The sequence below is a fragment of the Aquarana catesbeiana genome, linkage group LG08 (assembly GCF_042186555.1).
Source record: "Aquarana catesbeiana isolate 2022-GZ linkage group LG08, ASM4218655v1, whole genome shotgun sequence".
Taxonomy (NCBI): Eukaryota; Metazoa; Chordata; class Amphibia; order Anura; family Ranidae; genus Aquarana; species Aquarana catesbeiana.
This window is the reverse complement of record NC_133331.1, coordinates 293,160,723-293,174,470: the sequence shown is the minus strand read 5'-3', so window position 1 is coordinate 293,174,470 and position 13,748 is coordinate 293,160,723. Positions and strand designations below refer to the sequence as shown.

General features: G+C 43.1%; 2 protein-coding genes across 2 annotated transcripts in view; one reads left to right on the top strand and one right to left on the bottom strand.

Moving 5' to 3' along the window:
* The window catches only part of LOC141105458 (uncharacterized), a 60,449-nt gene extending 54,905 nt beyond the window's left edge, over window positions 1-5,544 (bottom strand). The window contains 5 exon segments of the mRNA XM_073595312.1: window positions 836-971; window positions 4,589-4,789; window positions 4,870-5,097; window positions 5,187-5,284; window positions 5,401-5,544. Of these exon segments, the coding sequence (XP_073451413.1) occupies window positions 836-971; window positions 4,589-4,789; window positions 4,870-5,097; window positions 5,187-5,284; window positions 5,401-5,485 (748 nt within the window). The 5' untranslated portion in view covers window positions 5,486-5,544.
* The window catches only part of LOC141104988 (uncharacterized), a 443,832-nt gene that overhangs the window by 234,651 nt on the left and 195,433 nt on the right, over window positions 1-13,748 (top strand). The window lies entirely within an intron of this gene.

The window sequence follows — 13,748 nt, the reverse complement described above, 5'->3', positions numbered from 1 at the left end:
GGGTCAAATTTAAGACTTGCAGAACCTTTACCATAGAACAATGACCATAGGCCTAGGCTTCTGGTGATATGCAGGACTGGAAGGAGCTTGCCAAAGTATTTTACTACAGGAAAGATTAGTGCTTTAGTCTTTACGTTACTCTTTACTTGTCATCCCAACAATTAGCATTTAGTTATAAGTCTGCTGGAAGAAGAAGGACCAACCTAAGAAAAGCTCAATCTGTGTTATCATATCTGAGCTACTGTGACTAGGAGTGACCCACAACCTAATACTGCCAGCTGAACCCAGGACGGGTATCAGTACAGAGAGGGGACCACTACCAACCTATTATTGGCTGATATCATTCGGCTCCCATCCTACTTTGGACCATTCAGTGTGCAGTAACAGATTGTCAGGGCTGGGCTCAGCCCTTCCTGCTCTGAGCTGGCCGCTCAGCTGTCAGCTAATTGCCAGCTCCTATCTCTCCACAGTTACTCAGCTGTTGATGATTTCCTGCTCGTCAGTCCTGCCTACTTAAGCCGTCCAGTCCAGAGGATCTCTGCCTTCCCCTTTGTCAACATCACAGAAACTATTCTCCTGCGATCCTGTTCAAGACTTGCTTTGCCGACATCCCTTCTGGCTCCAGATCCTGCTTGCTGTTCCACGACATTGATCCCTGACTTCTGGCTTGGCTGACTATCCGTTCCGGTTATTGAACTCTGGCTATGTTTTGACTACGTTTGTTCTTTTTACTTTTATTATTAAACAAGTGTGATTTAACTGTACCTCTGTCTTGGCCTGATTTCATGGTTTTGGAAACAGAGCAGAGATAACAGAAGAATATATCCTGGCTTACCTGTGCTGATCTCCGTAGGCGTATCCTCCTCTATGAATATCATTATCATTCCAGCCTCCTCCGTATATTGCTGATCATCCCTCACATGCGTCTCTTCTACTTCACCCTCAACTTTCACGTTCATCAGATCTTCACTCTAAACCAACAGAATGGCAGCAAAAGAAAAGGTTTCCATACTTTCCGTATTCAAAAAAACAGTCAGGTTATACTGCTGCCTACTGGAAGTTGAGACATCCAAAAGCAGCCCAACTAAAAAGGGGTGGACAACAGCCAGTGGTAGGATCAAAAGGGTCTGGGAACTATCAAAAAGAATAAACCCCAAATCTGAACTAGAACAGACAACCCTTCAAGACAAGAGAAGTTGCCAATGACCAATGGAAGGCCACAGAGAACCAACCTGATGCTCAGACCTGGATAGAAAAGATCACTCTCAAGGGGGATGATTCCACCCTAAGGAACACCGAGCCTCAACCAGCAAGAGTCTATGAAACCAAAAACCCATCACAATTGGTGGAACTATAGAACTACCTGAGAGGAAGAAACAGACTAACATGTCATGGTCAACAGATTAAAAAAAAAAACACAGGGAATAGAAGTCCTTGACCTTCATCCAAAGCACCAACACGACCGAAAGGCCAAAACTTGGACCCTATGAAATATGTTCTTCTTCTCTGACGAAGGGCAAACCCTATTTGTAAAACGATACTGCCGACTGAGTTCACCCAACACCTCTCGTGGGAGACGTATGTCCTCAGACAGCTACAGAAACAGTCTATATTGTGGGACTCTTGGACATTCTGCAAATCCACATCCTTTTAATCCTCCTTCCCTTCTTTCCCATCTACCCTCTTTCCTCTATTCCCGTCCCTTCTCTCCCTCCCCACTTCCCCTAATTTACCTTTAACCTATTCTCCTACTTTATTCTTGATCTTCCTTTTTCTATTTTTTCCCCCGCATCTCTTGCAGTTATACTCTTTCAATCTTTATTGATTTATGGAAAAGAGGAACATGGTTGGGACAAGATTCATGGAACCTTCTCTGATTTTCCTTTCTCCTCCATGCAAAGGGCCCCCCCTCTCATTTTTATATTGATGTGAGATTGGGTTTTTGTTGAGATCCAGATCAAGATTGCATGGTGTAGTCTGGACCTTAGATGTACGAAGTTTTTTCGCTTATATCTCTACTATATTGTTATTCGCAGCTATATTATGTTGTACAATGTACTTTGACGCTATGGATCTTGTCTTTTGCTTTACCTGCTTGCCGACCAGCTGCCGTCATTATACAGCGGCAGGTCTGGACGTTCCCGCGAGCCGTCGTAGCTGTACGTCGGCTCCTTTAAGCGGGATAGCAGGCGCGCGCGCACGCGGGGGGGGCCCATGCTCGTGGCCAACGGTCGCGATGACCGCCGGCCACGAGCGATCACGGGCACGAGAGGCAGAACAGGAAAGTGTTTGTGTGTAAACACACAAATCTCTGTTCTGTTCTGTGAGGAGAGACAGATCGTCAGTTCCTTATAGCTAGGAAACACGATCTATCATCCCCTCCCCCTACAGTTAGAACACACAGTCAGGGAACACAGTTAACCCCTTGATTGCCCCCTAGTGTTAACCCCTTCCCTGACAGTGACATTTATACAGTAATCATTGACTTTTTATAGCACTGATCGCTGTATAATTGTCAATCATCCCAAAAATGTGTCAAAAGTGTCCGATATGTCCGCCGCAATGTCGCAATCACGAAAAAAAAGATCGCCGCCATTACTAGTAAAAGAAAAAGATAAAAATGCCATAAATCTATCCCCTAATTTGTAGACGCTATAACTTTTGCGCAAACCAATCAATATACACTTATTTTGATTTTTATTACCAAAAAATATGTAGAAGAATACATATCGGCCTAAACGGAGGGGGAAAAAAACGTTTTTATATATTTTTTGAGGATATTTATTATAGCAAAAAGTAAAAAATTATGCGTTTTTATCAAAATTGTTGCTATTTTTTTGTTTATAGCGCAAAAAATAAAAACCGCAGAGGGGATCAAATACCACCAAAAGAAAGCTCTATTTGTGGGGAAAAAAGGACGTCAATTTTGTTTGGCTACAGCGTCGCATGACCGCGCAATTGTCAGTTAAAGCGTTGCAGTGCCGTATCACAAAAAATGCTGTGGTCATTGAGCAGCCAAATCTTCCGGGGTTGAAGTGGTTAAATAAAAGTCGTCAGGAGAGCAGGTGCCACACCTTAGAATAGAACCTGATTCCTCCTGGTTCAGTGAAGCATCCATAGTCATGAAGCGAGGGACAGGAACCTTAGCCGCACTGCTAAGAACATTAACCCGATTGAGGGCACACCTGGAGGGCCATTCCCCAGTTGATGTCCGCTAGTGACGAAACGCGTAGGGAGGAGCCTACGACGGTGACGTCAGTACGTTTTAACTCTCAGGAGGTGGACGGGCGAACTATACAGGAAGTGAGCAGAAGTTTCTGGAGATGTTGTGGCTTCGTTTTTAACAAGTACTGTACCGCTTTCAAACAGCTTCTATTTTGTAAATGCAAGTCTATTCATTCTATTAAACCCTTTTATACAGTGTTATGCTATGGGAGCGTTTCTTTTTTATGTTTTTTGAGTACCATCGGCACCAGCTACAGGTCCAGGCAGTCTTTTTTAACGGTCTTGGGGAGTCCTAGTCGTTCCCTATGTTTGGTGAGATCACTGATTAGTGATCACGGTGTTATGGTAAGCAGATCGTTTTCTAACCTGGGTGTGGAGCTGGCAGCACTTGCATGAAGGACTTCCTCACTGCAAACTACCACTTTTATTTGGATGGCCGTTCACTGTTCAAATGGACTTAAATTCCAATGGGACTTTGCTTTAGCTTTCTTTTTTCACTTTGTTTTTCTTCAATGAAATTTTGGGACCTTGCTTTAGTTTTTCTTTTTCACTTTGTTTTCTCAATGAAATTTTTATATCACGTGTTTTACTGATCACTGAGTATATCAGCGCTGCATTTACCTTGTATACCATGCTAAGAACATTGGCCTGATTGAGGGGCACACTGGAGGAAGGGAGACTATTCTTTAGGTATCTGTGGATCGGCCACAGAAGGAGGTCCTATCTCCAGGTGATCATATCCACAAAAACACCTCCAGACATACTCTGTTCCTAACAGAGGGTACCTTTCAGCAGGAACATAGGGACTAGACTACTCCTGTCACAGTGAGGATTCCCAAAATCTTCCCCAGAGGTGAAAGTCTTGCAACACCTAGGTCATGGGGGGGGGGGTCTAACTCAGGAAATTGACTTAAGAACGAGATCCACCAACAAAGAGAAGACCACCTGTTCTGTGGTAACCAGACTGAATCCCCAAGTAAGAGAACACCCCGGTAAGTGTTTGGTCCCCCCGGGGCAGGGAGAAAAGACCCACCACCACATTCGCCAAAAAGAGACTGACAGGACACAACTTACTAGGAAGACTGGAATAATCCAGAGGGTTGGATAAGAATGTTTGGCTGATATTAAAGAGGGGTGTGCCTAATGTTAATCAGCTTCTTTGCATAAATGATCAAAATGGTATAAATATATATATCTTGAAATGCAATCTATTTAGCACTTTCCTTTTTCTGCCACATATATGAGTTCAATCAAATCCGATGATATTTCCAAGCACACAGTGGTCTGGATTCTTCTACGACATTCATTGTAGGAAACATGCTTGTGTATAAATCATAACTACCAAATATCATTCCTCATCTACCTGATAAAGTCTTGCGTAGTTGTGATCTTCCTGTGTGGAATACAGAGGATGGGGACATCTCTCTGGTGGGTTCCTGGTATTGGGTGGCTCCATTGTGATCTCCTTGTGTCCTTCTGAAAGCTCCTTCGTCATTCCATACTCCTCATCCTCCTCTTTATACTCTTCTTTAAAAACAATATTATTCTCCCCGAGGTTTCCACTCTGAATATATAATAAAACATTCATTATAACAAACATGCTTTTGAATAACTCATAACTACCTATAATTTTTCCTTATTTACCTGATAATGTTTTCTGCAGTTGTGACCTTCCTGTGTGGAATCCCGGGAATACAGAGGATGGGGACATCTCTCTGGTGGGTTTCTGTAACTGGATGACTCCACCATGGTGTCCTGGTACAGATCTTTGCGTCCTTTAGGAAACTCCGACTCCTCCATCACCCCATCCTCATCATCCTCCTCTTTTATCTCCTCTTTAACCTCAACTTTAGAATCTCTCAGGTTTCCTCTCTGAATATATAATAAAAATGACAACAATTGTAACAATGCAGATAATGTACAGATCCTAATGATACTATCAGTGATTGTTCCTCATCTACCTGATGATGGTGAGGGATGGTGTGACCTTCCTGTGTGGAATCCCAGGAATACAGAGGACGGGGACATCTCTCTGGTGGGTACCCATTACTGGATCCATCTGTAGGAAACACACACACTGACTGAATACATTGTTTCTATGTGTTTATCAGATGATGGGGGATCTAGGTGGACCCTCCGTACTGCTCTCTCCTTTACAATAAAGTCTCCTCTTACCCAATGATGTGAGGGGCGGCTGATTGTCCATCATGACGTCCTTGTAGAGATCCTTGTGTCCTTCTAAATACTCCCACTCCTCCATGGAGAAATAGACAGTGACATCCTGACACCTTATAGGAACCTGACACACACAATGATACAGTCACCATCCAGACACATCCCTTGTCTGTTACTGGATAATGTCCCAGAATTCCCAGAATCCTCCTCACCTCTCCTGTCAGCAGCTCCATCATCTTCTTGGTGACTTCTAGAATTTTGTCCATGTTGTGTCTCTCAGGTTTTAGGGAGTCACATGGAGGCACTGTGATGATCATATGATCACCTGACTTCACAAGAGGAAATCTCTGTATTGGAGAACCAATAGGAATATCATGTTAGAATCCCAGAATCCTCCTCATCTCTCCGGTCAGGTCTGTGTTTTATTAATAGAGATAAGAGTGATGTCATGTGACCTCCCAGAATCCTCCTCACCTCTCCGGTCAGTAGGCAGATGATCTCCAGGGTGAGGTTTAGAATCTTCTCAGTCATGTCACCCTGATCCTCCTCCATCCTCATTCGTGCGATCTATGCAGATTTCCCTGTAGATGGATAACAGAATTATCTGGACTGTATTGGTTGTACAATATGAGGATGGGAACTTTAATGCAAATTCAGTTTAATCCAATAGGAGGAGAATGATGAAAATCAGTTCTGCCCATTTTTGAAAGCTAGGGATTGACAAACGAAGTGTCCCTGTACTGTGTCCTGTAGTGATTAGGGTCAGTGGGAGGAACCATGGAGCTCTGTGGAGGACCAGGGGATTGGAACTTCCCGGTCTTGTCGGTTCCTGAAGAAGACTTCAGGCGGCATTGGAGCTCTGTTCGGAGAGGTAAGAATTTACAGGGAAACCTTCTATTTGGGATTGAGGTTTGGTGACAATATGATCAGTTACACCCACTTGTGTTTTATGTTACTTTTCTTTTATACCGGTGTTTTCACTTCAATACGGGAAATCATCTGAAATCTGAGGAAACACTGAGAGTGATAGAAACACTTTGGGCAGATAAATAGTATATTGATTTGTCTGCATGTGCATCAGACTGAAAAGAGGGACATTTAAAGGGCAACACATGACAGAGGAATTTGGTTTCCAATAATAGACAGTGATGGGAGATATGATAAAATAATACCTCCTCTGCTGCCAATTCCAGCGATGTCTTATCTATAATTCCCTTGTCTTCTAAATCTCGATGTCTTCTCTAATTCCTCTATCTTCCTATTTTTACCTGACATCACTTCCTGTCTGCCATAGAGACTTCCTGTCTGGGAAGAAGTTAGATCACCATCTTGTGGAGCTCAGAGGAACTGCGGCCTCGAGAGACGTCTCGTAATGTGAACACGGTCTTGTGCTGTGTGTGTATGTACTGTATATCCTTATAGATGGGGTCATCTCCACTCCTACTAAGGGGAGTATGAATATATTTCTGCTAGGGATCAGTGGAGAGAGTTTTGGTTCAGTTGATTTTGCAGTGAAATTACCAATTTTGCAGGATTCTTGTAATTAGCCTTTAATTTGCCACATAAGCAAAAGTTGCTTGAAAAATAACTCTCTACCGTGATAAAAAACCTTATCACATAGCTTTGCAAGACCTGTGACACCCTTAAGTCCACCCCAAGTAGCCAATCAGTGATTACCTATCCCTCCTCTGTTTATAAGCTAAGTTCCTTCCTTTACCAATCATGTAGGTTTTTGTCAGATCTTCACCTGCAACCTCTGCAGTGTCTGGCTATGGATCTTCTCGCTGTACCACCGGGGATTCAGGACAGCTCCTTGCCTGATTCCTTGGACATCCTTACTTTGTAGCTTGTTTCTGGTGAACATTGAACCCTTTTGCTCCTCCCATGAACTTTCTGATTTAAACCTTGTCTCTTGCGCTTCCTGTTTGCAAGATAATTGTGCTCTCCAGTCGGTATCATGCTCCTTAGCATCACTGCTGCTGTTCGTATATTTGCTACCACTCTTTATCAACCCTTGACTTGTTGATCTACTACACTTCTAGTTGATCCTGTCCAGCTACTACTCATTACTGACCTTATCATGTACCTGGTTGGAGGCCAAGTGGAGAGAGGGCTTCCCTTGTGGCTAAGCCCCAAGCAGCCCTAAAGGGGAGAAGAGGAAGTGCAAGGCTCCAAGAAGCATGGAGCTTCTGAAAACTGCTTTTGTGAAGAGGTCTAGGCTGAAGTGTACTGGAGAAGGAGTCCAGGTAGGCAGCAGGGGCACTGGTGTCCTAGGCAGATGAAGCAGGTCTGGTGCAGTGGCTGGAGGCAGATGGCATCCAAGGTAAGTAGTAGGTAACTGGTAGAGCTGAAGTGTGGTCAGGACAAGCCGAGGTCGGGTACCAGGTTTGAATGTCAGAAGCGTAGTCTGGAGGGTGAGCTAGAGTCATACAAAGAAGCAAGTCGGGGGTTAAACCAGAGGGCCGAGTTGGTAATGGAGAATCCACAGACACAGGGTTCACAGGAACAAACACACTGGAAAGCCGAAGATCACTGAAGGTAGCTAACTCCTTTATAAAGGCCATTTGGCATCAGTCCTGGGTGGGAGTGTGCGCGGGCAAGTTCTGAGGTTTTGTATCTCGATTTGACTTCTAATGTCCTACGTCCCGATTCAGCTTCTGACGTCCACTGACAAAGTTCTATTTGAAGCTTTTTATGACCTAGACATAATCGTTGTGACTCCAGATATGTTTGGGGCCTTGAGTATGGTAACCAGGTGGAACTTGTCAGAAACTGGGTGTGTGTTTTTTTATGGATTACATCTGTAACGTGTTTAGGTAAGGGTCTAGTATGGATTTTTGGGTTCCCCCTTAAATCCATAGCAAACACAAAAAGTCTGGTACGAGATATGGGGAGACCCAATGCAGGTTTTTTTTAAGTTTTTCGTGTGGGCTCCTTTCCCCCCCCTAAAATTAATACCAAACTTGAAGGACCTTGTATGAATTATGAGGGAACCCCTATGCTGTTTTTTTAACCATCACTGGTTGCTTTGCTTACATGGCCAGGAACTCCTTTACCTAGAGGAGGGTCTCATATAGCTGTTAATGGGGAATCCCACAAAAAATGGCATGGTGGTTCCTCCAAAAAATGGCATTGTGGTTCCTCCATAGTTCATACCAGGCCTTTCAGGTCTGGTATGAATATTAATAGGCCACCTATGTAAAAAAAAAAAACATCACTCCCCCCACCAACTCCTTACCAGATCCTCGGGGTCTGGTATCGATTTAATGGGGATCCCCATGCAAAAAAAAAAACATGGAGTCCAACACTAACCAGGTACCCAAGAATGCAGTCTGACTAGCTAGGAAAGGGGGGGGGGGGAGAGAGAGAGTATATCCCCTGAAACCATGCCAGGCCACATGCCCTCAACATTGGGTTATCTTGCTCCCATGTTGGTGAGGACAAGGGCCTCTTACCCACAACCCTCGCAAAGCGCTTTTTGGGGTCTGCAGGTGGTAAACTGAAGACATGAGATTAAGACTAAAACCTACAGGAGCATCATGATGACTCTCATGATCAACGAGAAGATGAGTAGTGTCCTCCATGACTCTCACACCAAATTTCTCAAGGTGTTGGCCCTGTGGGGGTCTTACACTCTCCCTACTCTGCACCCGACCAGCCTGTTTTTTTTTAACAGTAAAGGTTTTTATTTAACAAATCAGCATTACAAAATCATCAGTGTACGACAATTAGTATTCAGTCATTACATCATTATGGTAAAGCATCCCCTTAAGGAAACAGTGCAGGATCTCACAAATGCATATTTACTAGCTTCCTGTACATCTTGTAACATATAGAGAGAATGAAACAACAATATTGCGCATTTTACATATAACCCATTCTATCCTATTTCCAACTTACATCCAAGTATTGGGCAACCTTATTAGTAATTCCCCTCTAGTCTTCTTTTGCATATTCCCCGTCTCCCTCCCCCAATGAGATCGTAGGATATTCCGACCAGCCTGTTTAATTAACTCCACCCATCTCCCAGCCTGGGGGAACTTTCTCCTCCTGTCTCTTTCTCGCCCCTCCTTCCATCAGTTTCCTTTTCATCCCTTTGTGCATATATATATATATATATATATATATATATATATATATATATACACAGTATCTCACAAAAGTGAGTACACCGCTCACATTTTGTAAATCTTTTCTTCTAACTTTTCATGTGACAACACTGAAGAAATGTGAGTGTACAGCTTGTATAACAGTCCCCTCAAAATAACTCAACACACAGCCATTAATGTCTAAACCGCTGGCAACAAAAGTGAGTACACCCCTAAGTGAAAATGTCCAAATTGGGCCCAAAGTGTCAATATTTTGTGTGGCCACCATTATTTTCCAGCACTGCCTTAACCCTCTTGGGCATGGAGTTCACCAGAGCTTCACAGGTTGCCACTGGAGTCCTCTTCCCCCCCTTCATGATGACATCACGAAGCTGGTGGATGTCAGAGACCTTGCGCTCCTCCACCTTTCGTTTGAGGAAGCCCCACAGATGTTCAATAGGGTTTAGGTCTGGAGACATGCTTGGCCAGTCCATCACCTTTCCGCTAAGTTTTTTTAGCAAGGCAGTGGTCATCTTGGAGGTGTGTTTGGGGTGGTTATCATGTTGGAATACTGCCCTGCGGCTCAGTCTCTGAAGGGAGGGGATCATGCTCGACTTCAGTATGTCACAGTACATGTTGGCATTCATGGTTCCCTCAATGATCTGTAGCTCCCCAGTGCCGGCAGCACTCATACAGCCCCAGACCATGACACTCTCACCACCATGCTTGACTGTAGACAAGACACACTTGTCTTTGTACACCTCACCTGGTTGCCACCACACACGCTTGTCACCATCTGAACCAAATACGTTTATCTTGGTCTCATCAGACCACAGGACATGGTTCCAATAATCCATGTCCTTAGTCTGCTTGTCTTCAGCAAACTGTTTGCTGGCTTTCTTGTGCTTCATCTTTAGAAGAGGCTTCCTTCTGGGACAATAGCCATGCAGACCAATTTGATGCAGTGTGCGGCGTATGGTCTGAGCACTGACAGGCTGACCCCCACCCCTTCAACCTCTGCAGCAATGCTGGCAGCACTCATACGTCTATTTCCCAAAGACAACCTCTGGATATGACGCTGAGCACGTGCACTCAACTTCTTTGGTCAACCCTGGGCGAGGCTTGTTCTGGGTGAAACCTGTCCTGTTAAACTGTATGGTCTTGGCCACCGTGCTGCAGCTCAGTTTCAGGGTCTTGGCAATCTTCTTATAGCCTAGGCCATCTTTATGTAGAGCAACAATTCTTTTTTTTTTTCAAAGTTCTTTGCCATAATGTGCCAAGTTGAACTTCCAGTGACCAGTATGAGAGAGTGAGAGCGATAACACCAAATTTAACACACCTGCTCCCCATTCACACCTGAGACCTTGTAACACTAACGAGTCACATGACACTGGGGAGAGAAAATGGCTAATTGGGCCCAATTTGGATATTTTCACTTAGGGGTGTACTGACTTTTGTTGCCACCAGTTTAGACATTAATGGCTGTGTGTTGAGTTATTTTGAGGGGACAGCAAATTTACACTGTTATACAAGCTGTACACTAACTACTTTACATTGTAGCAAAGTGTCATTTCTTCAGTGTTGTCACATGAAAAGATAGAAGAAAAGATTTTACAAAAAGTGAGCGGTGTACTCACTTTTGTGAGATACTGTGTATATATATATATATATATATATATATATATATATACACACACACACAGTATACATATGAGGAGGTGCTGATAAATATTGAGCCTTACCCAGAATAAATTGATCTAGGAAGCTGTAAATTTCAGGGTGTACTGGCCAATATGTCTATATTTAATAGTGCAAAAAAAAAAATCAGTTACCTATGATTTTAACTTCTCTTTCTTTTTCAGGTCCAAAGTGAACATGGCAGCACCTCCAGAAAAATTTTATGTAGAAGAGCAATAGGACCATAATCAAGTTCCTGTTTCTTCAAGGGAAAGGTGCGTAGCAAATCCATGATGAAATGCCACAAACTTTGGGTGACAGTGGCCCTTCATATGCAACAGTTAAACGTTGAGTTGTCAATTTTAAAACTGGCCATATCGGTGTTGAAAGTGAGAAACCAGGTGGAAGGCCTGTTTCTGTCTCTGTGCCTGCAAATGTGAAAGTCATCCATGACATGATCATGGAGGACCACCGAATATCAGCCAAAAGTATTGCTACATATCTGGGAATATCACGTGAGAGAGTTGGTGCCATTATCCACGACGACTTGGAAATGAGAAAGATTGCCGCAAAGTGGATCCAAAAACTTTTGACTTTTGCAGGCACAGAAACGGGGCTTCCACTTGATTTCTCACTTTCGACACCGAAATGGACAGTTTTTAAAATGGACAGCCCAATGTTTATCTATTGCATATGAAGGGTCACTGTCACCCAAAGTTTGTGACATTTCATCATGAATCTGCTTCGCACCTTTCCCTTTCCCATATGGTCCTATGCTCTTCCACATTGAATTTTTCTGGAGATGCTACCATGTTCAGTCTGGACCTGAAAAAGAAATATAAGTTAAAATCATAAGTAGCTGATTTTTGCACCATTGAATAAAGATAAATTGGCCAGTACACCCTGCAGTTTACAGCTTCCTAGCTCAATTTTTTCTGGGTAAGGCTCAATACTTATCAGCACCCCCTCGTATATATATTTATTTATATATATATTGATATATATATATATATCAATATATATATATATATATATATATATAATTATCTCATTAAATGAACAGTTTAAGCTTTGTTTCCACATATTCATGTGAATTGTTTCACACTCCAGCCCCTGTGCCTTAAGATTTAGGCACCCTGTGTTGACCTCGGCTTTGGCCAGAGGGGTCCCTGTTGATCGACAATTTATTCTTTAAAAAAAAAAAGAAAAAAAAACATATCCCATATGTGTAGTTATATACTGTACATTGTTTTGTCTTGAGCCTACTGTTAATATCCCCTGCGTGGGAATGTTGCATCTGTATCCTTTTTTTATTTTTTATATTCCATTAAAAAAATATTGTACCAGAAAAACTAAACCTACATGATGGGCCTTACTTGTAGTGTTAGAGAAAGGAATAAAGGAAAAGAAAAAGAAAAGAACTTTTCATCATACAAATCTGAAGGCAGAGTGGGAGATGTTGATAGTTTCAGGGATATGAATGTAGTTGGTGTTCTGGAAACACAGCTTGACTCCTCACAAGACTGGGCTGTTTGTATTTATGCTGTTCCTCTTGTTTAGAGAGACACGGTCCATAGAAAAGATGGAGGGTGGGTTTCTCTATGTTAGATGTGATGTGAAAGTGAGGAAGAAAGATGATCTTGTGGTTGGAGATGTAGTTGGTGTTCCAGAAACACAGCTTGACTCCCCACAAGACTGGACTGTTTGTATTCATGCTGATCCTCTTGTTTAGAGGGGCATGTGACATAGAAAAGATGGAGGGGGGTTTCTCTAGATTAGCTGTGATGTGAAAGTGAAGAAGAAAGATGATCTTGTGGTGGGAGATGTGATTGGTGCTCCAGAAACGTGGCTTGACCCTTCACAAGACTGGGCTGTTTGTCTTCATGCTGATCCTCTTCTTTAGAGCAACAGGTGACATAGAGAAACTCCCCCTTCCCATCTTTTCTATGTCACCTGTTGCGCTAAAGAAGAAGATCAGCATGAAGACAAACAGCCCAGTCTTGTGAAGGGTCAAGCCACGTTTCTGGAGCACCAACCACATCTCCCACCACAAGATCATCTTTCTTCTTCACTTTCACATCAAATCTAGAGAAACCCCCCTCCATCTTTTCTATGTTAGATGTGATGTGAAAGTGAGGAAGAAAGATGATCTTGTGGTTGGTGTTCCAGAAACATGGATTGACCCATCATAAGACTGGGCTGTTTGTATTCATGCTGATCCTCTTGTTTAGAGGGACACGTGACATAAAAAAGATGGGAGGGGGGAGTTTCTCTATGTTAGATGTGATGTGAAAGTGAGGAAGAAAGATGATCTTGTGGTTGGAGGTGTGGTCGGTGTTCCAGAAACACAGCTTGACTCCTCACAAGACTGGGCTGTTTGTATTCATGATGATCCTCTTGTTTAGAGGGACATGGTCCATAGAAAAGATGGAGGGGGGTTTCTCTAGATTAGATGTGATGTGAAAGTTAAGAAGTAAGATGATCTTGTGGTTGGAGATGTGGTTGGTGTTCCAGAAACGTGGCTTGACCCCTCACAAGACTGGGCTGTTTGTATTCATGCTGATCCTCTTGTTTAGAGGGACA